General features: G+C 33.3%; 4 protein-coding genes across 6 annotated transcripts; 3 read left to right on the top strand and 1 right to left on the bottom strand.

The window, feature by feature from the left end:
* The first annotated feature begins 3,916 nt into the window (after window positions 1-3,916).
* On the top strand, window positions 3,917-6,144 carry LOC128132403 (uncharacterized). The gene is made up of 4 exons (XM_052768957.1): window positions 3,917-4,555; window positions 4,647-5,113; window positions 5,181-5,689; window positions 5,756-6,144. The coding sequence occupies exons 1-4, from the start codon at window positions 3,917-3,919 to the stop codon at window positions 6,142-6,144; spliced, it is 2,004 nt and encodes a 667-aa protein (XP_052624917.1).
* A 2,183-nt stretch (window positions 6,145-8,327) lies between these two features.
* Window positions 8,328-13,664, top strand: LOC111883423 (vesicle-associated protein 3-1). Of its 3 annotated transcripts, XM_042899221.2 has the most exons (9): window positions 8,328-8,531; window positions 8,790-8,890; window positions 9,649-9,719; window positions 9,825-9,906; window positions 9,994-10,109; window positions 10,197-10,370; window positions 10,461-10,625; window positions 10,732-10,890; window positions 13,458-13,664. In XM_042899221.2, exons 2-8 carry the CDS (start codon window positions 8,842-8,844, stop codon window positions 10,846-10,848), a joined length of 774 nt encoding a protein of 257 aa, XP_042755155.1. In that variant the 5' UTR covers window positions 8,328-8,531; window positions 8,790-8,841; the 3' UTR covers window positions 10,849-10,890; window positions 13,458-13,664. The 3 variants fall into 3 exon arrangements, with proteins under 3 accessions (XP_042755155.1, XP_023735524.1, XP_042755154.1); XM_023879756.3 differs by lacking the exon at window positions 13,458-13,664 and having other exon boundaries at window positions 8,330-8,531; window positions 10,732-11,056; XM_042899220.1 differs by lacking the exon at window positions 13,458-13,664 and having other exon boundaries at window positions 8,335-8,459; window positions 10,732-11,056.
* Window positions 13,665-19,101: 5,437 nt separating this feature from the next.
* Window positions 19,102-20,180, bottom strand: LOC111883352 (putative F-box/LRR-repeat protein 23). Its single transcript, XM_023879676.1, has 2 exons — window positions 19,855-20,180; window positions 19,102-19,540 (listed from the first exon to the last, which is right to left on the bottom strand). Exons 1-2 carry the CDS (start codon window positions 20,178-20,180, stop codon window positions 19,102-19,104), a joined length of 765 nt encoding a protein of 254 aa, XP_023735444.1.
* A 2,103-nt stretch (window positions 20,181-22,283) lies between these two features.
* On the top strand, window positions 22,284-24,238 carry LOC111883450 (glutathione S-transferase zeta class). Its single transcript, XM_023879784.3, has 9 exons — window positions 22,284-22,522; window positions 22,796-22,840; window positions 22,992-23,077; window positions 23,187-23,258; window positions 23,326-23,379; window positions 23,466-23,541; window positions 23,643-23,704; window positions 23,820-23,879; window positions 24,021-24,238. Exons 1-9 carry the CDS (start codon window positions 22,435-22,437, stop codon window positions 24,093-24,095), a joined length of 618 nt encoding a protein of 205 aa, XP_023735552.1. The 5' UTR covers window positions 22,284-22,434; the 3' UTR covers window positions 24,096-24,238.
* The last annotated feature ends 2,517 nt before the right edge of the window (window positions 24,239-26,755 follow it).

The raw sequence follows: 26,755 nt of genomic DNA on the forward strand, positions 1-26,755 counted from the left end.
GGATTCCACAACTTTGTTTTCCAAGTACTATGTATGTTTTAAAGTTGTGAGGGATGGTTGGAAAGAAGGGTGTAGACATGTAACAGGGCTTGATGGTTGCCTTTTAAAAGGCATAGTTAGAGGAGAAGTTCTATCGGCTATTAGGAGGGGTGCAAATAACCACATCTACCATATAGCATGGGTTGTGATATGTGTTGAAAAACAAAGCCACATGGAAGTGGTTCATAGATCTACTTATGGATGACATTGATGGTGGTCTTGGTGCAGGGATTACCCTTTTTTCCGATGAACACAAGGTGAGTGTTAGTTCCTTTTTTATGTTTGTTTCACTCATTTTGTTGTTTATATTTGTAGGGGTTGTTACAAGCAGTGAAGAAAATATGTCTAGAAGCTTAACACATACAATGTGTCAAGCACATCATACCTAATTTTAATATGTAACATCTTATTTCAAGAAGTTTCTTATTTCAGGATTGTAGATAATAAATAGATCAAGTAAAGACCTTGGTCTTCAAGGGAATGGGGTTTAGACCTTATTAGATGATGATAATTTTGGATAAGTGATTAAATTATTGGTTTGTGTCTTGGAGTTAAAGGGTAAAAATTGGAAAAATGATGTTTTAGACTTCTTTCATGAATTAAGGATTTTATCTTTTCCATTGATGAAACCTAGGTTCGCATTACTAAGTTTTAGTTTATCTTACAAATGATGATGTTCTAGATTCCTCGCCAATCCCAATGTCTACATCAAAATCTATCAAGTAAGGAACAACCATGTAGGATCGTATCGAAGGTAAGGTCCGTTTGGTATACAATGTATACCGTTTGGAAATCCCACTTTAAACACCTCACGACATGCAGCGTAGATATCATCCCCATAAGTAAATCAATCAATTTAATGACTTAGAATCACTGATAAATCTTAACTATAGGTTAATAATAACGACTATGACTATAATTAAAAGTTACACTTGAATAAAATAAGTGTAGCTTAACTTACAGGGCACACTGATGAAAACTAGGAATTAAGCGGGAAGAACTCTAACTTGAGAGTTTCTAGTAGCTAACTATCTGACACTGCAGGGCTTTACCAAAGTGACCGGGAACTAGGGAGTAAATAACTAAAAGGCTTTGAGAGAGTTTCAGAGATATTGAGTGGAAAGGGTGTGAGAAATAAGCTAAACTTTGAGGGTTTATATAGGCCTGAAAAGGGTGCGCGCCACACACAAACTAGGTGCATGCCTCGTATCTGGTTAGACAAGATTGATGTGGCAACTTCTGGGTGGTGATACGTTTCGAGCATCTAGTGGAGTGTCAGTGCACGTGGTGCACTTTGTCGTTGCACGCGAGCGCACACAGGGAATTTCGTTTCTTCAAAATTTCATATATTCTTCATACGAGCTCAATTTTGACGAGTTTTATATCCACATGTAGCCATCGACGAGAAATACAACTTTCATTTGGACTCCCTTGTTTAATTGTGACTTTATTTTTAAAGTTATATTTTTAACAGACTTACACTGTTAAAGTCGTTAAAAATTAAAAACTCTCTAATATGATATTCGTTCTCGACTATCTTTATATCGACATATAGGTAATGACGAAATCTTCAACTCTTTTTTAGATATTTTTTCCTAACAATCGACCGATCTTGATTTTGGTTTCTGAGTCGTAGACTGCTAAGCTAAAATATTAGAAAAATCATAACTTCCTATTACGAAGTCAGATTTAGGCGTTCTTTATATGCACGGAATCCTTGCCACATATACTATAACTTTGATTAAGATTATTATCAAAAAGTTAAATTTTAATGTTTATAATATTCAAATTGAATAGCTCGAATCTGCAGGTGTTACACCTACATACCATCCGCCTCCATCCATGACTTGCTTCATGGGTACTTATGCCAAAAGTGGCAATCCTAAACATTACCTTAATCCCCATACCATTACTACATCACCATTCCACATTAGTATATTTGTGCCCTTAATGTATCAAATTAGCTAATTGACATCCAATATGAATTTAATATACTATAACTTTGGATGTTTGATTCAACCTCGTGCACAAACTCCAAAGACGTATTAGTGTCATATAAATATACCCTTTTGTATGTAAATGTATTAATTTAGCCTACTTATATTGTAATATGTATTTATTTTCCTTTCAACGTGAAACTAATTATAAAAATATTTTAGACTTACAATAGTAATTGATTAAATTACATAAAATTTTCATATGGTTCGCGCTAATTTGTAAGTTTCGTCCTTATTTTTGCTTTTTCACTTGAACTATTCATATGGTTTTCTTTTGTTATAGATTTTGTCCCTAACAGACCTAACATGATTGTATTGCCATTTTCTACTTTTTTTTATATAATTTTAATAAATAACAAGGCCTCGCCCCGTTTATATGAATTATCTATCAGCGACATCATCTCCCTTAACTACTTCTCTTATTAACAACCAATAAAGAACTATTAGATAACTTAATGTTTAGATCTAGATGTTTAGTTCAACTAGATTTCTTATTTATTTATTTATAAAAATATGCAAATGCCTAGAAGAGTAATTAGCAAAAACAACAACATACACATCAAGTCTTCGATTCTGATTCCGATTCTACTAGGATGGAAGAAGCGAAAGGCAGAGACGGATTATCCATCCAAGATACACATAATGTAAGGGATAATGACTTAGGAGGGTAATTACCTATTAGCGTTGTTCACATATTGGCAACTTGTTTTTTTTTTTTGTACCTAATATACCAACTAACTTGTTTTAACCGTTTACATTATAACAATATTACCGGCTAACTCCATTTTAACCGGTAAATGCAATTAATTCATTTAAATGAAAAGGAAAATGAAATACGTGGCTTAATACGTAGCTATTTCACCCTTTGTCTGTATTCGACTTCATTTAAACAGGTGTAAAGGTGTATCGATCTAATTTATTTAGGGTTCTTAATTTTAACAACTACTCCCAAATCATTCCCCAAATCGATCCCGGTTACTTAAGTTTTCTCAGAATTCAGTCGATCGAAGCAGTAGGAACTGAAGTTGGGACTTGAAATCGTCTAACGATACGTATTGAACATCAATGGAAGCATCTAACGGTAAGTATCTCACTATAGATTTTCACTTCAACGGCATGTTTGCACCAAACCCGTTAGTGTACTTAGACCCTATGAGAATGTCAGTTCGTGATGTGGATTTTGGTGGCATGGACTATAGAGAATTTGTGTTGTGGGTTTCAAAGCTGACAAGACGAAGCTGTGAGAACTTGTACTATTGTAGTACTCATGAAAGATTGGCAGAGGGTATCAGAAGAATCGACAATGATGCTGACTATTTTGAGTTTATTGAAGATGGTTACATGGATAAGCAAGAGCTAAGGATGAATGTGTACATTGACCACGAAAACAAACCCATTCTTGACTGGGCCGATAAGGAGTTGTTAACAGGTGATGAGCTGTCTGATGTAATAGAAGATGATGATACAGAGTCACAAATTTCAAAGATAAGGGAATGTGAGCATGAACCTGATGAAGAGGTGCATACATTTGACAAAACATATGATGATGAATTCTTGAACAAGTTGTGTGGTAAACCCATTCTCAATAGTAATCAAGAAGAAGTAAATGATGTTGATGATGATGAAGATAGTGATAAAGATGATGAAGTTGTGTTCCCTGCCTTTGATGAGAAGCAAGAATGGGATAAAATGGTCCCAGTTTTAGGTATGAAGTTTGCCAACCCTCTCGAATTGAAGCTTTGTCTAACCAACTATGCTGTCAAGAATGGGTATGACTTATGGTTTGAAAAAATGGTCATTAAAAGCTGTTGGCAAAATGTTGTAAATATAAGAAGAACAAGAAGAGTAAGAGTTGTCCTTTTAGGTTGTGGGCAACCTGGATGAAGAATGAGAGGTCTTTTCAGATTAAGTCATTAATTGATAGGCATAATTGTGCAAGAGTTTTCAAATTTGGGTCCATTGTAAGCTACAAATGGATTGGAACTCATTTCATGAATGATATATTACAGAAACCAAAGATGAGCATTAGGAAATTGAAAGCTAAGGTCAGTAAAAGGTTTAACCTGATAGCTAGTGTTGGACAATGCAGAAATGCTAGGAAATATGCATTTCAGCAGATAGAAGGTACTTTAATAGAGCATTATGCTAAAACATGGAGTTATGGAGAAGAGCTAAAAAGGACAAATCCTGGATCAACAGTTAAGATGGAGGTGGATGTGATGCCTGATGGAGAAACATACTTCTCAAAGTTTTATGTGTGTTTAAAGGGTTTGAAGGATGGATGGATGGTGGGTTGTAGGAGGGTAATTGGAGTAGATGGTTGTTTCTTAAAGGGCATATGCAGAGGTCAGTTGCTTGCAGCCATTGGGAGAGATGCAAACAACCACATATATCCTGTTGCATGGGCTGTGGTTGCAGTAGAAAATAAAGAATCATGGAAGTGGTTTCTTGATCTTCTAATTGATGACATTGGAATGGGAGTTAGGCATGGACTAACCATAATATCAGACCAACACAAAGTAATGTTCACACTTCAATTATTGTTATTTTCCATACTTATTTTACATACTTAATATGTTTTTGCTTATGTTGTTTATGTTTTGATTATAGGGATTAGTTGAAGCTGTGAAGGAAAGGGTTCCAGCTGCAGAGCATAGACAATGTGCTAGGCACATATGTGCTAATTTCCAAAAAAGATTTAAAGGGCAAATATTTAAGAAACTGTTTTGGAGAGCTGTTGGATCTACAGTTCCACAAAAATTTGAATACCATATGAATGAAATCAAGAAGCTGGAGCCACTAGCTTATGAACATTTGATGGAAAGGGACCCTAAAACATGGTGTAAAGCATTTTTTCAGGTTGATAGGAGTTGTGATGCATATGAAAATGGTGTTTCTGAAAGTTTTAACTCTGTGATTGAAGTTGTTAGGAAGAAACCACTTATTACCATGTTAGAAGAAATCAGGATTTATGTAATGGAAAGGTTGTGTATATACAAGGCCAAGGGTCAATCTTGGGATTTAAGCATATGTCCTTCCATAAGGTTGAAGTTGAATAAGCACAAGCAAACACAAAGGTAAATTCTTATTGCTTATATGTTTGTCATTTTTAGTATTTTCTAATTTGTATATGATTATGGACAGGTTTTGGCAAGTGGTACCTTCTGGATATATGCAATTTGAGGTGAGGGTGGGGACTGAAGGGTATGTTGTAGACCTGAATACTAGGCAATGTGGATGTAGGGCATGGCAGTTAGCAGGGTATCCCTGTGTGCATGGATATGCTGCCATTTCAAGCCTTAATAGGGACCCTGAGGAGTATGTGTCAAAATGGTTTACTACATCAATGTATGCAAGTTGTTATAGGTATAACATTAGGCCACTAAACTGTAATGCTATGTGGCCTGAAGTGGATTACACCAAACCATTGCCCCCTAAAAAAAGAAGACTACCTAGAAGACCAACAATGAAAAGGAAAAGGGACCAGGTTGAGAGAGAAGCTAAGGGAACAAGGCATACAGTCTCAAAAAAGGGAATGATCATGAGATGTACCATTTGTAGGGAAAGAGGACATAACAGATCAACATGTCCATTAAGACCAAATGATGTACCATCTACTTCAGGTTCTAACAAAAAGAAACCTAAGAAACAAGGTATGGTGTTAAATTATGTAATATATTATACTTGTGTGCCATTTCTGAATTTTTTCCCTTTTACAGGTAAAGTAGACCTTGAAGCTGAATTGGAAGTGGAACATGTTGTCATGTTTGAAAGTGAAAGTGATAGTGACTTTGAAAGTGAAAGTGATGTGGAAGCTAATGTTCCTGAAGTTGAAGTTGATGTTCCTTTCGTTCAAGATAACCTTGTAGGGGAGATTCAAGATGACATTCAAGTTGATGCTAACATTGAAGTTGATGTTCTTGAAGTTGATCTGGTACCAGAAGTTGAAGTTGATGCTAATATAGAAGATGGGATTCAAGCTAACAATGAAGTGGAACATGAAATTGAAGTTCAAGATAATGTGGAACAGGAAATTCAACACAATGCAGAAAATCAGTTAGGAAGAGGACAAGAAAAACTTCAGAAAGAATCACAAAGATTCAGATAAGGAAGAACATAAGGAGGAAGGAAGGAAGCAGTACTGACCACCCACTGGAGATTTGAATTCAATGTGTTGTTTTATTTTGCATGTTTTGGAATCTTGGGTCTTGTAATATCATTTGGCACAATAGGACAAACTTGGCACATCTTTTGGAATATTTTGATACTTTAACATCTTGGGTCCTGTATGTTTGGGAATATTTTGGTACTTTAAGTACATGTTAATTTAAGTACATGTTTACCCTCCCAAGTCATTATCCCTAAATTAAGTACATGTTTATTTATGTGTTTGTATACACTACATGTTTACTGTCTTAATACATCAAACTCCCAAGTTACATGTTTACTGTCTTAATACATCAAGTATTAAACATCAAACTTTAGTCATAACTTTCATTGCATACAAAACTTCATCAAGTACATGATTTAGTCAGAACACATCAAAGAAGAATACATCAAACAACAATATATCAAACAGGATACAAAGAACACATCAAACTTTAAAAAATACATGTTTAACATACAAGAAAAATAACACAAACAATGCAGCTTTATGAGTAAACAACTTCCACTTCACTTTGTCTAGTTATTGTCTGAAAACCAAATCAGAGTTCTTCTCTTCTTCCAACTTCTTCCTGCAATAAGTAATTTCGTTTTCCAAATTTCCAAGCTTGAATGTTAGGTTGTAGATTTGTCCCAAATCACTGTTCTTCTGTAGTTGGTACTCATCGTCTTCCAACCATTCCCAGAAATTACATCTTGGAGTTCTTGCACTCTTCAAAAGAATAAAAAAAAAATTAAATTGAAGAGAAGATGAAGAAGAAGATTCAGTTTCGGGTTGAATAAATAAAACATATTTACCAAAGAATTTTGACAAACTCGAAATTTTCTTCCTGGATTGTCGGGTGTTCTTGAAATCTTCACACGAGATGGCATGTCGCACTTACATGGATGGTCAGCTTGGAGTTCGACATTTCGTTTGGAAGAAGCAGATGAAGCAGATGAAGAAGCCATTGTCGATCTAGGGCTTCAACGACAAACACCCTCTATATAATAAGTGAGGTGTAAATATACACGTAACATGCCACGTATAATCTTCTGGAGCCACGTATTTAATTTTCCTTTTCATTTAAATGAATTAATTGCATTTACCGGTTAAAATGGAGGTTAGCCGGTAATATTGTTATAATGTAAACGGTTAAAACAAGTTAGTTGGTATATTAGGTATAAAAAAAAACAAGTTGCCAATATGTGAACAACGCTAATAGGTAATTACCCTCCTAAGTCATTATCCCCATAATGTAACGACCCGAATTTTCATGTATCACAAGGAATGAAAAATGTAAATTTAAACTAATGAACGATAAAACATGAAACTTTCAACCAAACAAAAGATGGTTTACGTTAATTTTTGAAAAGAAGAATTAAATGCTTCTTTTGACATCGCACAATGGACGGTTGATGTAATTTACTCTAATACAAATAAATATAAATAATAAATCTACTATAATAAATAATTTTTTTGTTATGTTATATTCTCATTTATTTTGATACATGTTATTTTATAGTTATTTTAAATTAAATTTTTTTCACATGTTATTTGATGATTTTTTTCTCTATTTTATTAAATTACATAAAGTATTAAAATATAATAAATATTGAGTGAAAATATCACTTCTATATTAAAGTCCTAAAGTCCTGTCATTTTTTTATTAAAATTAAGAAAAATGAAGATTTCAATTTTGATTAAATTACACGAATGGTCCCTATGGTTTGGAGTAATTTACGCGCTTGGTCCCTAACTTATTTTTTAACTCGGAAGGTCCCTACTATTTGTTTTTGTTACGCACTTGGTCCCTACTGTTTGTTTTTGTTACGTGCTTAGTCCCCGTCTTACCTAAAAATACTATTATTTAAATAAAGAAAAATTGTGGGATAGGTAAGGTAAGGTGAGAGGGTGGGGTTGGGGGTGTGTTTATTTAAATAAATTAAAAAATCAAGGGCAAAATAGTCTTTTTAGGTAAGACAAGGACCAAGAGCGTAACAAAAACTAACAGTAGGGACCTTCCGAGTTAAAAAAATAAGTTAGGGACCAAACGCACAAATTACCCTAAACCATAGGGACCATTCGTGTAATTTACTCTTCAATTTTATAATATCATTTTTTTTTTCGATCTATGGATAGTTTGTGAATTAAATAAGTTTCAGCTTGACACGGTGTATCTCACGAGTCACGTCACGAGTTCAAAATGAAGTCGGTCCTTACCAACCCGCCAATCGCCATGGAACTATAACGCAGTAACACAGGCGTTTGGGAATTCGGTAATCATCCTCTAATTCGTTCTATCCAGTATCCACATTGTTTGAATCACGTTTCCTCTCTTGCTCTTTCAGGTGATTCTTATTAGCTCAATATGTTCTTTGATTAGCTTTTCTCTACTATACTCTGTTTTCGTATTTCTCGTCCAGAAACTTAAACATAGGAAGATTTCAGTAGTTAATTAGGGTTTTCTTTTAGAAAATTGAACTGGTTTTGCTAATTAATGGATCAAATCGGAACCAGTACGACTCTATCACAGTCCTTAGTGTGTGTTTCATGCGTGGTTCTAATATTGGCTGGAGTTATGGTATGATTGCAATTTCTGATTACAGGAAAGGGATTTTGATACATCTATCTTATTCTGTTTGAATTTTCGATGGGAAGATGAACACGGAGCTGTTGGAGATTCAACCTGAAGAAGTTAAGTTCATATGTAAGCTGATCCTTCTCTCTGATTTTTATTTGCTTTCATGCTAGATCTGCTAGAAGCTAAAGTTGATACATGAAACTTAATGGTTATAGAGGTAAAATAAGTATATTACGTGTTCAGATACACCAAGCAATGTGGCCTTGCCAATAAAGGAAAGTTAAATATGTACTATGAAACCACAAAACCGTTGCCTTACCCATGGTAGATGAAGCAAAACATTCAACTTTTTTGATGGTCTATGATGAAAGTCACAAAATCTGTGGGTCAATGATACTGATTGTCAGTGAATACAGTTATAGCAGTTATTGGTGGCAAAAACTAGGTCTTATCATATCTGTTACAAGTTTTTTGAAGAAACATCATAATCTTGTTGTAATTCATGATCTTTTCAATAATCAGAACCAACAAATTTATGAGTTTGTTTCACTAAAAGTGATCATACTCATTTTTTCACTACAATCAATGTATTGACATCTTGATAACCCATTCAATCAAGCATGTATCAGCATTCTAATTCAATCATCAATTAGACATATACCCATTCTCTAATACCATATTTTGTAACTCCACTCAAGGGGATAGATGAAAACAACATTCATTAGTCATTCTTATATAGATATTCTTATAATATACACACATTGATTTTTGAGGGTGCCTTCCTTTTACATGGCTAAGTCTATTACAAATACAGATCTACAGTTTTAATTTTTTATATAAGAATGTGCTAACTCATAATGTTCTTATTCTCCATTTCACATTAGTTGAATTCCAGAAACAAAGCTCATGTTGTATTCGACTGACAAATAGATCCGATCACCATGTTGCTTTTAAGGTCCTAACCTTATTCCCAACATCTAATCTCAATCTTATCTCTAAAGATTTGATAACAGATAACATCAGATTTATCATTATCCACCTGAAGTAAATTTTTTGGCAGGTTAAAACCACATCTGCAAAGAAATACTGTGTCAGACCACATACCGGAATCATTAAGCCAAATTTAACATGCTCTTTCACAGGTATAAATATAATCTTTATTCTTCAAGATTCTTGAATGTGGTGTTGGAATTTGGATGCTACTGATTTGCTGATAATCTTTTTCACAGTTACTATGCAAGCACAAAATGCAGTGCCTTCTGATTTTGTATGCAAGGACAAGTTCTTGATTCAAAGTACAATTGTTCCCAAGGGTACAAAAGAGGAGCATATCACATCTACAACGGTTGTTATAATGAACTTATGAACTAATGAAGATGTTGTTTTGAATTAGAAAGTTGATTCTTTTATCTGATTTATTTAATCTTTTTAGTTTTCTAAAGAGGAAGGAAAGCATATTGAGGAAAAGAGGCTTCAAGTGATCCTTGTTAGTCCACCCTCCTCACCTGTGTTATCTCCAATGAATGAGATATCAAGGATAAGGCCATATAATGCATCCCCAGAATCAAATGATGAGTTTGCTCAAAGATATAGCTGTTATGCACCTGTAAGATCTTTCAGCTGTGTTACTTAATTTGTAATCATAGAGAAATGGAATGGTGTTGATGATTACTAATTATTTTGAAACTTATGAAAGGTTGAGGAGGGAATAGAGGTGTCAAAAACTAGAAAGAGTGTTTGTGTAGTGGCAATGAAGAAGGAGCAATCTTTAGCAAGGAAGCATACAGAAGAGCTGAGATTATCAAATGATGTGGAAGAGATGAAGTCAAAACTCAGAGAACTTGAGTCACTGCTTCGACAGGTCAGCATGTTGTTTTGTATTTGGTTGGATGGAATGGAATGGAATCACTCATTACATTCCATGACCATGTTTGGTTAATGGAATGGAATGGAATGAAATTTTGCAGGAAAAGCTTAGAAATAATGAAAACACAAGAACAAAAGGGCAGATTGGATTCCAATTCCTGTTTGTTGTTGTGGTGGGACTTTCTGGGCTTTACCTTGGATACATGTTGAAGTCTTAACCGATTAAGACTTAAGACTTAAGACTGCATGCTTATTACCAGGTTAGTGTCTGTCTATATGTGTGACTTTCCATCTTAGTATATTTCGAAAGACTCTTTTACCCCTGCCATAAAACCTGCCACTTTTGAGTTTTGACTGATTGTGGATTTTGATAGAAATTTAAAGACCAAATTTACTTTCGTTACTATTAAGATTGAAGTTTATTTATTTCGTTTATCTATACATGCTAAGTTTTTATTATTATTATTTATTTTGAAGTCTTAACGGGTTTGGGTAAGATATTTCAACGCATTCAATAAACGGGTTGACATCATACAAAAATTAAACAGAAAAGGTTAGGGTTGAGGATTTCAACTTCAATATTACTCGAAAACGATCTGTTTATTTATATGCAAGTTATTATTATTTATTTATTTATTTATTTATATTTTCTAGATAAACTAAAAGACCCCAAAACCAAAACCATATGTAAAAGAAAAAATGAGTTGAGTCATTTTGTAATGTGGAAACAACTTGTCCGACACGACATGATACGTTTTCCTGGTCTTTGGCTTTGTAAATCCACTAGATCGCCATCATTTTCTAAATAAAATAAATGTTTTTGATCATTTCATATATTTGCTCATTATATGGTTAAAATTTTCAAACGTCAAACACTTGATTGTAATAAATTATTACAACTAGGTGTGAGACCCGTGTATTATACGGGTTTATAAAACAATGTTTAATATAAAGTTATACACATGACATAATAGTTTTACATAATACAAAGGATATAATAAATAAAGTAAATAATTTAATATATAATGTAGGAGAATTGAAAGGTTGTAGAGCATTTATTTATGAAATTTAATAGAATGATCTACCTTATATATATAAATCTCAATAAAATATAGATTTTAAATTTAAGAAAATGAAAAATACAAGAAAATGACAAGCGAAAAAAATAATTTAAAAACTATTAGAAAATAATATGTGTCAAATTCAATGAGAATATGATATTTGACAAAATTGATTTTCATTTATTAGGTTAGATTTCAAATAGTAGAAACCTTTTATACATTATCTCATACAATTTGTTTCATTACACCTAATTATTTGATTTTGCTTTTTTGAACGATTAAATTTATTAACATTAGCAAGAAGCTAAAAAACTAAGTAATTACAAAGAATTAAAAAGCTAAAATTGGGTTTTGTAACAAAGAAATCAGTTAACTTTTAATTTGACACTTCTATGAACTATCATCAATTGAATCTCGGCTCATTTTGATCCAAACACCAAAGCATTCATATATAATTCAGAGATAGCAGGGTTGATATGGCCGCATCCAAAGTTGTACGTCTGTATCTATAAGATTCAATCTAGTAGCCACCAGATTAAGAAGAATCATCTAAGCAAGAATATTATTTTTTGGTTTGAGACTAAATATATTAGATCTCGTAGCCTCACTTGTAGACCCGTTCGTTAGGGGTAATTCTTGAATTTATAAAAATAATTAAATAAAATAAATAATTAATGAAAATAATAAAAATAAAGTGAATTAAATGAATTTAATAATAATTAAATGGTTAAGTAGGGTAGATTTGGTAAATTTTGTAAAAGGAATAAGATGACTAGGGTAGATTTGGTAAAATTTAAAAGTAGTCATAATGATAGGGTGGTTTTTGGGTCAAATAAAGAAGTTGAGGGGCCATTGGTGTTAAGTGAACAAAGATATGAACTCAAATGTCCTAAGGGCGTGTTTGGCTTAGTTTTAAAAACTCAAAAGAACTTTTCCAAAAAGTTACAAAAAGTCAGGATTTCCTGACTTTTCCAAAAAGTTGCTTTTTTTTGTATTAAAACTCCAAAAGTTATTAGTTTGCCAAACATCTTTTTGTTTTTTTTTCTTTTACAAAAAAGACTTTTGGCTATGAAAAGCTAAGCCAAACACCTTAAGGCCCCGTTTGATATTCGTCTGACCGAGTCAAGTCAGACGTTTTTGGCTGACTCGGTCAGCAAAATGTTGTTTGATATTCCAACTTTGGTCATCTGACTCGGTAAGAAATGTCTGACTGAGAAAGGAGTTGGCAGGAGGCTGACTGAGAAAGAAAGCAAGACTTTACAATAATACCCCTGGCCTTGGATAAAAACAAAGGAAATTGGAGGTTACAAGAATTGAACTCGGATCTCCTCTATACATAAAATGACGTTTACCAGCAAGCTAAAGAGTTTTTTGTGTTTTAATCTCTAAAATAGTATATTTAATGTCTATTATGCTGGAAATTTTTGTATACATTATTATTATTATTATTATTATTATTATTATTATTACTTTTATTATTATTATTATTATTATTATTATTATTATTATTATTATTGCTTTTATTATTATTATTATTACTTTTATTATTATTATTATTATTATTATTATTATTATTATTATTAAGAGCATCAGGGTAAAATGGTCATTTTGCATCAGTCAGCAGATTCACTAAGATGTATAATCAAACAACATGGTTTCTTACTCAGTCAGAACTTATTACTCAGACAGACCTTTCTCAATCAGCACTTTTTCAGTCAGCAACTATCAAACGACCCCTAAGTCTTTAATTTAATTTCATGTGGAAGAGGAAGAGACTTAAAGTGACGGTTTTGAAGCTTGAAGAGAGATTTGGAGTTCATTGCAAGTGCTGTTGAGAGTTTGGAAGTATAAATCCACATTTTGTTCTGATGGCAAATAAGATCAAATAAGAAAACACAACCATTTATTTTGTCACATTTAGAAAAAACTTTATATTTTATTTATATAGAAAAATCTTTACATTTTCGGTTACCTTTCAAATTTGTCCAAATATTAAGAAGTTAACGGTTGTTTGTGAATTGTTATTTATCTTGTTCGGTTTTAAGTTGACATAAAAAAGAATAAACAATGTCATTTATTTTTGTTTGAGTAAATGGTCGTTGAATAATGATTTATTTTCACGTTTTACCTTAGAGAAGATGCAAGATAATTTATTTTTGCTTCCATGTTAACCTCAAAACGAAAAAAAGATAAATGTTATGTCACTAAACAACCAATAACTTCTTTAAAAAACTAGATATATGGGTTAATGTGAAACGTAACTGAAAATATAAGAGTTTTTTTGCATATAAACAAAATATAAGAGTTTTTATGAATGCTGGTAAATAAATATGGTTGTGTTTTTCTGCATTTTCTCTTGTTTGGAAGTATGTAGATAATTTTAAACTCATCTCTATTTCCACGAACCTTCATAAATTCAAAGTTATGAATAATTTGTGTTAGGTAACGAGGTGTAAATGATTGATTCTAGATTGAGAAGTTAGTTACAACCTCAATTCGTAAATTTTGGGATCGATTCATTTTTTGAAGCTCAAAACCCTAGAATTGTTTAACACTACGTTTGTTTATGTTTGTTTATTTAATAAGCAAATAAATAAGAACAAGATATTTTGTGTGTTTGGTACAAGCAAACATGAACAACGACTTTGTTGGTTTATTTATGTTCGTGAACGTTTGTATATATTGGTTTATATTTGTTTATAGTATTATATATGTTGATATTTGTTTTAATTGTTAGTATGATGTTGGTATTAATAAATGGTCTAATAATTGATGACGAATTTAAATGCGATGAGCAATGTGAAGTTTTTTAAGTTTGATTTTTTTTTTTTTGTAAAAGTATATGGATGAAAATGATATTAGGACTTTATTTTTGAGTTACTTTTGGATTTTTGGACGTTTTACATTCTACCATTTATGTATAATTATTTTATTTATATATGGTTACTAATTTGAATGATGCTATTTATGTTTATTTATGTTCGTTTGTTTATGTTTGTTGATGCTCGTTTGCGTTTATCGATTTATATGCGTTTATGTTTGTTTGTTTATGTTCGTTTAACATCTTAATGAACAAACACAAACAAACATGAACCATGTAATTTTTTTAAACGAACAAACATAAATAAAAAATTGTGTTTGTTTATGTGTTCGTTTTCATTTGTTAGTTCTATTAAACTATTAAACCCGAACAAATAAACATAAACAATCATTGTTCATGTTCGTTTGGTTTGCTTACAATCTAAGTCTTTTTTATGCTGAGTTCCTTCATAGTAAAATCTAAGGGGTCAAATTAAATAGAGAAATTGTCGTCACAAGTAAATTTTCTAGCAACTATAAGGTTTTTGATATTATTATGAACATGATAAATTTGGTTTAGGCAGAATGGGAAATTTAGGGTAGATGTGATAGTGTTACCATGACCACTAACTAGTAGGGATGAGATTTAGAACCGGAAAACCGGATCGGAACCGGAATCGGACCGGAACCGGAATCGTTAGAACCAGAATATATAGAACCGGTTCCGGTTTCGGGTTTAAAAATTGACTTTATCCGGGTTCCGGGTAATCCGGGTTTGGGTCCATCGGGTCCGGGTAAACCGGGTCTAAAAATCGAAACCGGTGTTTGGAACCGGAACCACTTTTAGGGCCGGAACCGGTTTTTGTGAAACGTTTAAAAGATGCATATCTCATTCGTTTCAACTCGGATTGACATAAACTTTTTTCCAATATGTAGTTTAGAGTTTGTACATGATTTTAGACTATAAATTTGCCATTTTTAGTTTTATATTCATTGACTTACACTCCCCCAAAGTCGAGATATCAAAGCTGAAGTTTTTAGTTTTTTAGTTTTTTTGTATTCGGTAAAAGATTTAAAACACGTATATCTAATTCGTTTGAAGTCGGATTGACATGTGGTTTTTTCCAACATGTAGTTTAGAGTTTGTACATGATTTTAGACTATAAATTTGTCATTTTTAGTTTTATATTCATTGACTTACACTCCCCTAAAGTTGAGATATCAAATCTGGAAGTTTTTTGTTTTTTAGTTTTTTTTGTATTCGGTGAAAGTTTTAAAACATGCATATCTAATTCGTTTGAAGACGGATTGACATGTGGTTTTTTCCAACTTGTAGTTTACAATTTGTACATGAGTTTAGACTATAATTTTGTCATTTTTGGTTTAATATTCAATGATTTACAGTCCTCCGAAGTTGGGATATCAAAACTGAAAATTTTCAACTTTTCAACTATTTGTTTTTATAATTTGTATTTTGTGAAAATGTTAACACATGCATATCTCATTTGTTTAAAGTCGGATTGACATGAGGTTTTTTCTAGAGTGTATTTTAGAGTTTGTACATGATTTTAGACTATAATAATATTAATTTTGGTTTCTTATTCAATGAGTTACCATCCCCCAAAGTCGGGATATCAATATGAAAATTTTCGAAATTCAACCCACTAAGTAGTAAGTAATTACCAAAAATTCCGGTTTTTCCGGTTCTAAACCCACTTTATCCGGTTCCAACCTACCCACTTAGATGTTTCCGAGTTTTCTGGTTCTAGACCCACTTTACCCGGTACCGTACCCGGAACCGAACCGGAACCGATTCCTATATACCGGTCTGGTTTCCGGTTCTACAAAATATCGTTAACCGGTTCCGGGTTTTCCGGGTCCGGGTCCATCCGGTCCGGGTTTGGACCTACTTTCATCCCTACTAACTAGGACATGGGTACCATTACCAACGAAAATGTATTTATTTTTATTAAAACAAAAGAAGTTTGACATCACTTTTCAAGTAAGACGTGGAGCCCATATCCATGTATAAGGAATCGTCTGACAATTGCGTCTACAAAGTGTAGAAGGCAACTTCAAGTTTAGTTGGCGTCATTGACTTGCTGCTGACTGATTGCTATGATGCAGTGAAATGAGCCTGATGGTCGGATTGCAACGGTTGTTGTTGGGCTAATGTCGGACACAAGCTGCGTCGTGTGCAGATAATATCGTCATGTTGAGTTGGAGTTGCTGTAGGGTATGGACAGGGAGGCTGAGCCTACAAATACCAACTAGATCGATAGACAAATTACGATGGTGATGATGATTTGACACATACTCATCCCCGACCACCTCGTACTCCCCAACGAAGGGAGGAGCATCTACCACAAGGCTTCCTATGACCACCATTGTCGGTTGTAGAGTGAGATGAGGGTGGGGTTTGGATGGTGGTTTCCACATGATGTGTTGTAAGATCATGTTGGACATGTACGTCTAGTTTGTTGCATCTTGTTTCTTCCAATAGCAGTCGATTCAGACTAATGACGGTAGCGACGGTGTCAAAATCATCCTTGGTGAGGCCGAAGACTAATTGAAGCACCATCTTCGTTTCTTAAATCGGGTTGCCGACATTAGCTAGTTGATCAACAAGGTTTTTGAGATGAGCACGATAAACCATTTCGATGTGTTTTGTGAGTCAATATCTTCCTTATAAAGGTTTGTATAATTGTTTGCCTTTTTATTAATCCAAGTCGATTATAAATACAAGATATTCCTTATAATTATGGGAAAGGTATACACAATAATTACAAATAAATACAAATATATAATTATCTTTTAAGAGTAATAAAAATTAAAATTTTAATTTATTGTTCTTTTAGGTTTTACTAAACTTTCACCTTCCATTTAGGTTATGTTTAACGTATTAGCTGAAAAGCTAGCTGTTAGCTAAAAAGCTAGCTGATAGCTGAAAAACTAGCCGTTATGTGAACAACTAGATGATAAAAAATAGCGTTTGTTAAAACTAGTCGATAAGCTAGCTTAAATATATAAAAAATAACATTTAGAAAAGTATATTTTTTATAATTAATTAAGGGTATATTTGAATTTTTTTAAAAAGCTTCTGAAAAACTAGCCTAAGTAGTTTTTTAAAAAGTTAGCTTATAAGCTATTTTTTTGCTTGTCAGGCATGACAACCTAAAAAAGCTCGAAAAATAAGCTAGCTGACGCCAAACACAACCTTAATCTCAAGAAATAAATAGAAATTTTAAAACCTTCAACCCAAATTATTTCTTTCTTTTTTTCATCTCTTTGTTTTTTATCATCTTCATATGTCTTCTTCATTTTCTTTTTTGTGCACAAGGTTCCATCGATTTAAGATATGCTCTTTTTGATTTTGTGTGATTTGTCATAAAGATTGTTTTGGGTTAAAAGTGTGAAAAAGATGAACTAGCACTAGTTAAAGAAGATGTATGGTGGTGGCTTCATGAGTATTTTCATTAGGGGTATTTATGTAATCAAGTTTGCTTTCTTTCTATTTTTAAGATATGTTTGGACTCCGGGTCTTCAAGATATGTTTGATTTAAGCTTCGATTTGGTATTGGATAGTGTTGGTTGTCGGAGGAGGTAGACTGTGGTGGATCCTTAAGGTTGAAGGGAGTCATGCTTTTAGTGTCTGAACTCTACATCAATTCAGCAAGGAAGGAGGAAGAAGAGGGGAGGGGGGGGGGGGGTGAAGAGTAGGGAAGAAGAGAGACAACAATGGTGAGAGGAGAGAGACTAGGTACACACTTGCTGAGTTAGGCCACCGAACTCAGCATGTCAAATTCGTGGCACGGTGTTTGTCGGGTACATCTCGGATAGATTCGCCAAGTCCTAACCAAGGCCACTTCGTGTAGCCTAAGAATAAAAATACAAGTTGGACTTAATTTTTCAAAAACAAGAATAATGGGTTTAAAATCAATAAACCATTTTTAAATTTTAAAACAGATAGTTTTTAATAGAAAAATCTATGTAGATGTTAAATGAGCGTTTGTGGACTATGCTAGTTGACTAAACCACCATGTAGCATGTTATATATGTATGGTAAGGAGTGATAAAATTTGAAAGTTTACGGTTACAACTTACAACAAAACAATAAATAAATAAATAAATAACGTTACAGACCATTTAAAATCAAAGCTAGTAGTTTGTTGAGTTACAATAACACTAATTTGGTGGGAAAATAGTTGATTCTTAAAATACATAAGAGAAACAAGAAGCTAGCAACCTATTCCATCAAACCAAGAGTTGGTGCTATGTACTTAACGCTTGATGTTCGCAACAGAAATTGATTAGAAAAATAAAACCCACCAAATAAAAGCTAAAATCTTGACTAGTGTAAATTTTTATACAAGAAATCACTTCTTTCCATGGATCTTTTGGTGTTACTCATCTTAAGGTAATTTGTAGTAGGAACATGAAGAGGGAAGAAGAGAAAGAAACAAAAACCTAATATTTAAGTTTTAATAAACAAAAAGACAAATTAAAAGAGAATATTTGGGCGCTTTTACATAGCATAAGATTTTATACAACCATCGTGGTAGTATAAAAATTTCTTATATATGCATAAATTAAGAGAATCTTTGGGCCGTTTTACACATTTAATCTTCTCCAAATCGGTTCCCCCTCACCATCAATGTAAGAGCACACACTCAAGTCAATGTAAGAGCATGCACGCAAGTCGAGTGATTCAAGGTGGCGACATCCATTAAGAATCACCTCCAACCCAACATTTGTCATCTTGTCTCCAATGAGTTCAAGATGCCTTAACTCAGGTAGGTTTTTTCCGATAGCTATTGCTCTCTCATTAGGAAACCTTGACAACTCACGGCTTCTCAATGGATTATTGTTCAGTTTCAATGTTTTTAGCATGGGACAGTAATGTCCAGCACTTTCAATAGCTTCTTTCGAGATATGTGTTACGTAGATACTGAGTTCCTCTAATACTGGTAATTTCTTCAAAGCGTCACTCCAGCTTATATATGTAACCTCGAAACAATATGAGATTTCAAGCCGCCTTAGCTGACTTGATCTGTTAAAGTAACAAAACCGATTAAGAAGTTGTTTGATAGTTGCTGGTTAAGTCAGTTGTAGCTCTGATTAAGTCAAAGGCATGACTTAGTCAAATTAAGTCAGACTTAACCACTTATCAGGCGTAGTAAGAGTCATATCAAGGCAATAAGGCAATAGGACCGAATGAGACGCTTTTAATTATGGTATCAAACAGTTTGAATCTGACCAAGTGATTAAGTAGATCCAACCTCTTACTATTCATAGTAAGAGGCATATCAAATAGGAAACCCTAAGAGACAAAATCTTGAATGCACAATAAGCTCACATACATACCTATCAGCAACATACTGGAGAAGCTCATTATCGGTAAAACCCACGATTGTGATATCAACAAATTGGCCTTGGCTTCTATCAACAGCATGCTCACACATCTCCCTTAGTGGTGGTAGTTGATCGACTCTCGCATGATTAACCGAAAAATCTATAACTCTCCACATCATAGGATCCTTGCAGATTTTACGCCAACTTGTGCAAACTTTCTGGGCATTCTCAAGTATGTCAAAAGCATCAACTTTGTGTAGAATGTTAGCCATTACATCATATGGGACGTCCACCCAATTTCTCTCTTCTGGTTCTTGTTGTTTTGATGGCGATGTCATCCTAACTTTAGCATGTACAAACCAACAAAATCATACGTAAATGATAAATCTAAGACTGTAATATTAGTAAACCCTAGTGCTTGTAAATTGTCGTTATATTGTCGAAAAATCGCCGTGAATCACATAGACTACATAAAATATTAACCATCGTGATTTAGAATGTAGGCCGAAATGTAACAATCTTGAATACTAACGCAATAATTTAAGTAGTCTCGCTAACCACGTCGATTTAAAACAATGGTGATTATATGGTAGGGCTAGAATGAAGTGATTACATGAATGCAGAAGATAGTTTAACATACTAGTGTGAAAGGGGGACAAGTTCCAAAACGTCATCTATCGGAGAGATTTGCAGACGCCGGAATAGCGTAGCTTGTGATGAAGAAGAGAAGCAATTCCGACTTCCGCCGCTTGTAACCTTATTATGTTATGGGCCTAATAAAACTGTTACTATCTAGGTGGGATTTTAATCAGGCCCGACGTATTATTTAATAAAATTTATATCTTATATTATGAAAAAAAAAATCGATTATAATAATAAATGATGTTTGATATTCATAGGATACTAGGTGATTAAAAAATAGTTAAAAAAAAACCCATTCGTTTTAAAAAAATTTGATGCAATTTTTTTGGGTTAAACGGCAAGGGCAGATTTAAAGAGGGAGTTATGGGGCACGTCAAGCGGTATAGTAAGTTCATAAAAAATGTATAAAATACCATACAAAGGTTATTTTTTTGTGATAAATGATGCGTTATTTTGTCAAAAAGAAAAAAATGTATATAAACCAATTCAAAAATCAAAAATGTAAATTTTCAAAAAAAAAAAAAAAACCCTAAGTCATAAATTTATTTGGGGTTATGAACAATCTAATGAGTAAGAATGTAACATCCCAAATTTCAAACAAAAATTTTCTTTTAAAAACAATAAGTAAGATCAAAACATTTTCATAAAAGATTAGAGTAATAGGTTAATTCAAAACATTGTAAAACCATAGTGTAAAAAATGTATCAAAACCGAGTTTTGGAAAAACATAATATGATCAAGTCAAAAAAAAAAATGAAGTCATAATCGTCTGCAGTGCACATACAATATAGTCAAACTGGAGCTTACCCACCATATGAAGAACAACATGAAAAACATTAAATCTGCAACTATAAACCAAAGCTTAGTGAGTTTCTCAAAATATCACATACATCATAGTAATAACTATTCATGCAAATAACAGTCTATTTGACTTATGGTTCTACAACACCGATGTTGTCATCAACTGAACGACCTATTTGACTGATAGTATTGTAAAAATTGTGTTGCCGTCAACCCAATGGCCTATTTCGGCCCAACGACATATTTCAACCTATTGAAACATATAAACATACAAGCAGCCAAACAATACCCTGCTAGTCTAACTAGGCATACAATCATGTCATAATATTGCATAAACAACCAACACATAAAGGATCTAATCATTACATAAGTAATATAATTAGAAGACTCATCGGAGCCAAGCCAACAGAGGGAACTTTACTTGTAGCATCCCATGATCTTAATAGAACTTTTGCAGGTTCTTTTTATAACTTTCCATTATAAATAATGCATAATACTTTTTTAAAACTTAAAACCATTAAATGATACTTTCTCAACAACTTCTCCTCACGTTAGGTCACATGCCTTACAGTAACTAATACACAATACTTGATAACTAAATGATACATTCTCAACAACTTCTCATTCAGTTAGGTTACAAGGCTTGCAGTAACTAATCGGCAATACTTGATAATATTATTTAAAGTTTCAATAATTAATTTCATAACATTTTTGACATAATAATTAATGGATTAAATTCGAATATTGTATATATGTGATGTTGGCATTCAATATGTAGTTTAATATGGCATATTTAGTGAGAAAAATAAAATATTTTAATTTTTAAAAACATGTCATTAAATTCCATGGAGTTTAATATATTACAATTTTTGATAGAATTACATGAAAAATAAAATGCCCATGATGCAATCAATTAAAGTCTAATGAATTTCATGTTAGCCCGTTAAAGAACATATTTGGCATTAATTTCTATTTAAAAAGACGTTCCTTGCATAAACATTGAGCCAAAGTTTTTAGTGGAAGAAGATAGACTTTGAAAACGCACATTCAAAACAAATTCATCCTAAATCCTAATCACTATCAAGTCAACTCAACTCATTACTGGGTTCTAGTCGTCTACGAAGCAATCAGAGCTCGATCAGTGAAGGAATGGAAGAGGGAAATCAGGCGATGAAGCTGTATTCGCACCCCATGAGTTCCTGCTCTCGTCGTGTTCGCCTCGCTCTCAACTTAAAAGGTTTCTCCTCCGTTTAATCCTCACTATGTTTCTATAACTCATTAAATTCCAAATATCCATACATCTAATTAGATCTGTTGAATATTACTTCCCCCACAAACAGGGATACAATTACAATATAGATTATTAACATGAAATTTTGTTTACAAGTCAATACCAAGACTAATCTATTCGTATTGGGAACTACAAAGTTTGATTGTATGAAATTTAAAAAGAATACTCATTCAATTCAACACCATTTGAGTATGTGCTTGTTTCTTGTATGAATTGCAGGGATCAAATATGATTGCATAAATATTACCTCCACAAATCATCCAGGTGAGAATACTAAATCTTACATGAATTTGACACTTCGAAATCTGAAATGGGTACTTCCCAAATTTAGTAAGAAAATATATGTCAAATTTTATACAATTTTGAAGGCAACCACATTTAAATGTAATGATACCTACTATTCCTTACATTACAGAACTTCTAAAGGTGAATCCTATGGGATATGTGCCTGCACTTGTGGATGGCACTATTGTAATTTCAGATTCTTATGCCATCTTATTGGTAAACTTATATATATTGTCATTCTTCTTTAAGCTTTAGCTTCCTTCTCAATTCTCATATAAATTATAATCTATATTAATATTTCATGTTTGATCTTTCTCATTTACAGTATCTAGAAGAGAAATATCCTCTGCATTCTTTATTACCTCAAGATCTTACAAGAAGAGCAATAAATTACCAGGTTTTAAAGCGTTACATATTAAATTATTATTAATCACTCATATGATGTATTAAATTCCTTGCAATAGGTTGCAAGTATCATTTCTTCCAGCATTCAACCTCTTCAAAATATGACTTTAGTTGTAAGTAGAACATTTAGTGAATATCTCTGTTTAATTACATTTTTTATTTTTATAATTGAGTTGCCCATTATCTTAAATTTGAACAGAATTATATTGGGGAAATTGTTGGTCCTGAAGAGAAGCTTCCTTGGGCTCAACTTCATATCAGGAAAGGATTTGTAGGTAATAACTTTTGCACAATTTAATTATCTTTTTTGTTTATTCAAGTCCATATTAAATCAAATAAAATTCACAAATTCCTAATCATGTGACCACTTCTACAGCTCTCGAGAAGCTATTAATGAAGTATGCTGGAAAATATGCAACTGGAGATGAAATTTACTTGGTATGTTTATATACTTTGTACAATAAGATGAGATTTTTGTATTAGATTCCATTTTATTTAATGATGAGTTGGAATATTCTTATATGTATTTTATTTTTTTATTTGTTACTTGCAGGCAGATTTATATCTGGCACCCCAACTTGATAATGCAATCAATCGTTACAAGCTTGACATGGTACTAATATGTAAACTTTTTTTATCTTCTTAGTTCTTAAAAATTGCATATAACTTGTGTTGCTTTCATTATTTTTTTTTTCTTAAACACCATTATTACAACCAGTAAAAGTAAAAGTTATGTTTTTATTTATTTGTGCAGAGTCAGGATGAGTTCCCTCTACTAATTAAATTAAACGAGACTTACAGCAAACTGCCATTTTTCCAACAGGTGTGAGTGACACATGTAGGTCGGTGGTGATTTATGTACAATAATTATGAAAGTTGAATCTTGTAGTTTTTTTGGCTTTTGTAAACGTTGTATGTGTAACTTTGGATGAGTTTTATACGAATTTGTAAAATCTAATGTTTCTTGCCTCATTTGTGAGAATGATGTTGATTTATAAAGTATTGGAGAATGATGTTTCTTGCCTCATCACAATTGCCATTTTCTGGGTCGAATCAACCTTCACATTTTCTCCAACCCTCCTTGTTTTTCTATGCAAACTTCACAAAACCAACATGGTTTCCAACTTGTCGTCGTACCAGAAACCCAAAAACCAAAACCATCCCGACTGATTAAGAGCTCCAACACCACCATAATTACTATTTGTACGGATATGCTCCTGCCATACTACTGTCGAGGAAGCCGAATTTGCACGTGTGTGGATTGACATCTCAGAGGACAGTGAAAACGGTAATGTACAAACTGCTAGTACTTTTTGGACTGTGTTACATATCATTTTCACAATACAATGCTCCGTGGTGCTTATCGTTTACACCAACAACTCAAGTCATAATGGAAGGACTCAAAATAAAAGGCGGGGAAGTTGAACAACCTCTTAATCAACGTAGAAGTGTTAGGAATGAAGCCAATAATTTGAAGGTGACCTATGAGCAATAACAATTGGAAAATAATGATGTAACGTCCCAAATTTTGAAACAAAATTTTTCAGTTTTAATTCAGAGATAATCATTCTAAGTACATTCTTAAAGATCAAATAAAACTATTTGTTTCAAAATACCAATCAGAGTATCAAGATAATAAATAAAATTACAGAAGTCTCAAAACGTATCCAAGGATGTCATGCAACCATACCCTGCTATTCCCCTTGCTACTAGAGAACAACCTGCAACATTTAAACTTAAAACAATAAGCATAAAACTTAGTGAATTTCCCAAGATATCACAAACAACACAAGATAATGGGCCCAAACCAACGAGTCTAACCCAACCATGCAGGTCTAGCCTAACGGGTTCAACCCAACTATGTGGGTCCAGCCTGACCGGTCCAACCCAACCATGCGGGCCCAGCCCAACGGGTTAAACCTAATAAGCATATAAGCATACAAGCAACAATCAAGACCCTACCAATCTAGCTAAGCACACAACCAAGCATACATCGACACTCAGTTTCCTACACAGTATAATGGGGAGACTCACCTGAAATCCATAACTAAATCTGACTACTCGAAGTCCCAAAGAATCAGCTACATGAATTGCGTAATCTAGTCACAACAGTCTATATCTCAAAACCTCCAAGTTTGATCCCAAATTCAAACTAGTTAAAAAAGTCAGAAAGTCAACGGTCAACGACATGCACGTCGTGACCCTTGACCAGTCGCGTCGTGATCCACTAAACGGCAAAATAGTCGGCAACACTCCAAAATCACGTGACCCTTAACAAACCATGTTGTGATTTTCGTCCAACATCTCAACTCATTAAGCTCTTAATCCTTAACTATAAAGGTTCCAATTCTCAGGTATGATACTCCACAATGACTTAGTGGATAAATTTTCCATACCAAGGGCTTAATAACTTTAAATCTCAAGACCTAAGTCGAAAATTCCATTTATAGTGTCAAAACTTAATGCATGGCCTAAGGAAATGCATGCACAACCATTTCCCGATCACCAAGCAAGTCTAGAAGTTGTTTAATTCGTTCATATGGTTATAGAGTTCTACAAAATCCAAGAACACAAAAAAGGGACCAAGAAGATACCAAAAAAATCATATAAAACTAGATCTAAGGCAATAACCATTAACATAGGAACTTTATACTCACCAAGGTTCAAAAAAGTGGTGAGATTGCTGGATCTAAGCTGGAGGAAAGCTTCTAAGCACCAAGAATCACCTCCTCTAGCTTCAAGAATCAAGAATACACCAAAAGCTCAAAACTAGGAAAGAAATGGAGATAAAGTAATATGGAGGCTAGGGTTTACATTCAAGAGGTTCTCTGATGTGATGATGGCTACAAAATGGCCAAAAACATGGAAATAACTTCCTTAAATATGCAATAAAACCTTAAAAACATAGGCTTGGGCTAAAACATAAATCACGTTGTGACACCTTATATGTCTCGTCGTGAAAAGTCTAATTCAGCAACGCCCAATCTAGTTTCCAGCCCAACTAAACCTTTTTGTCTGAAGCCTAAGTATTTTAACCCCAAAACCACACCCATATAAGTTACAAACTTCATACCATAAATATTGAGACCCTCTCTCTTGATCAAAATAAATCCTCAAACTGGATGTTACAATTTCCCTCCACTTAAACTGGATTTCGTCCTCGAAATCCACTTTGGCCAAAATTTTAGAAAAACAACCCCTTATGTGAAACCTGAAAACTCCTCCAAACCATTAGTTAAATCGATGCATCCACACAATGGTTTGCGATACCACTCGGAACCTAGAACGAGTCATCAAAACAAACTCGGTCACTCGAAGTTACTAAACTAGCAACACTACCTCTCTCACTGCCGACTATCCGATCAATTTCTTGGTGAAACCACTAAATCTGGATAGTTTAATATTTCTACCACAACTCATCCCAGTGATAACTTCATAAGAGCGGAAATCTATCAGTTGGGATCCTAAAAAATCATACTCAAAGACTTA

This window comes from Lactuca sativa, chromosome 2 (genome assembly GCF_002870075.4).
Source record: "Lactuca sativa cultivar Salinas chromosome 2, Lsat_Salinas_v11, whole genome shotgun sequence".
NCBI lineage: Eukaryota > Viridiplantae > Streptophyta > Magnoliopsida > Asterales > Asteraceae > Lactuca > Lactuca sativa.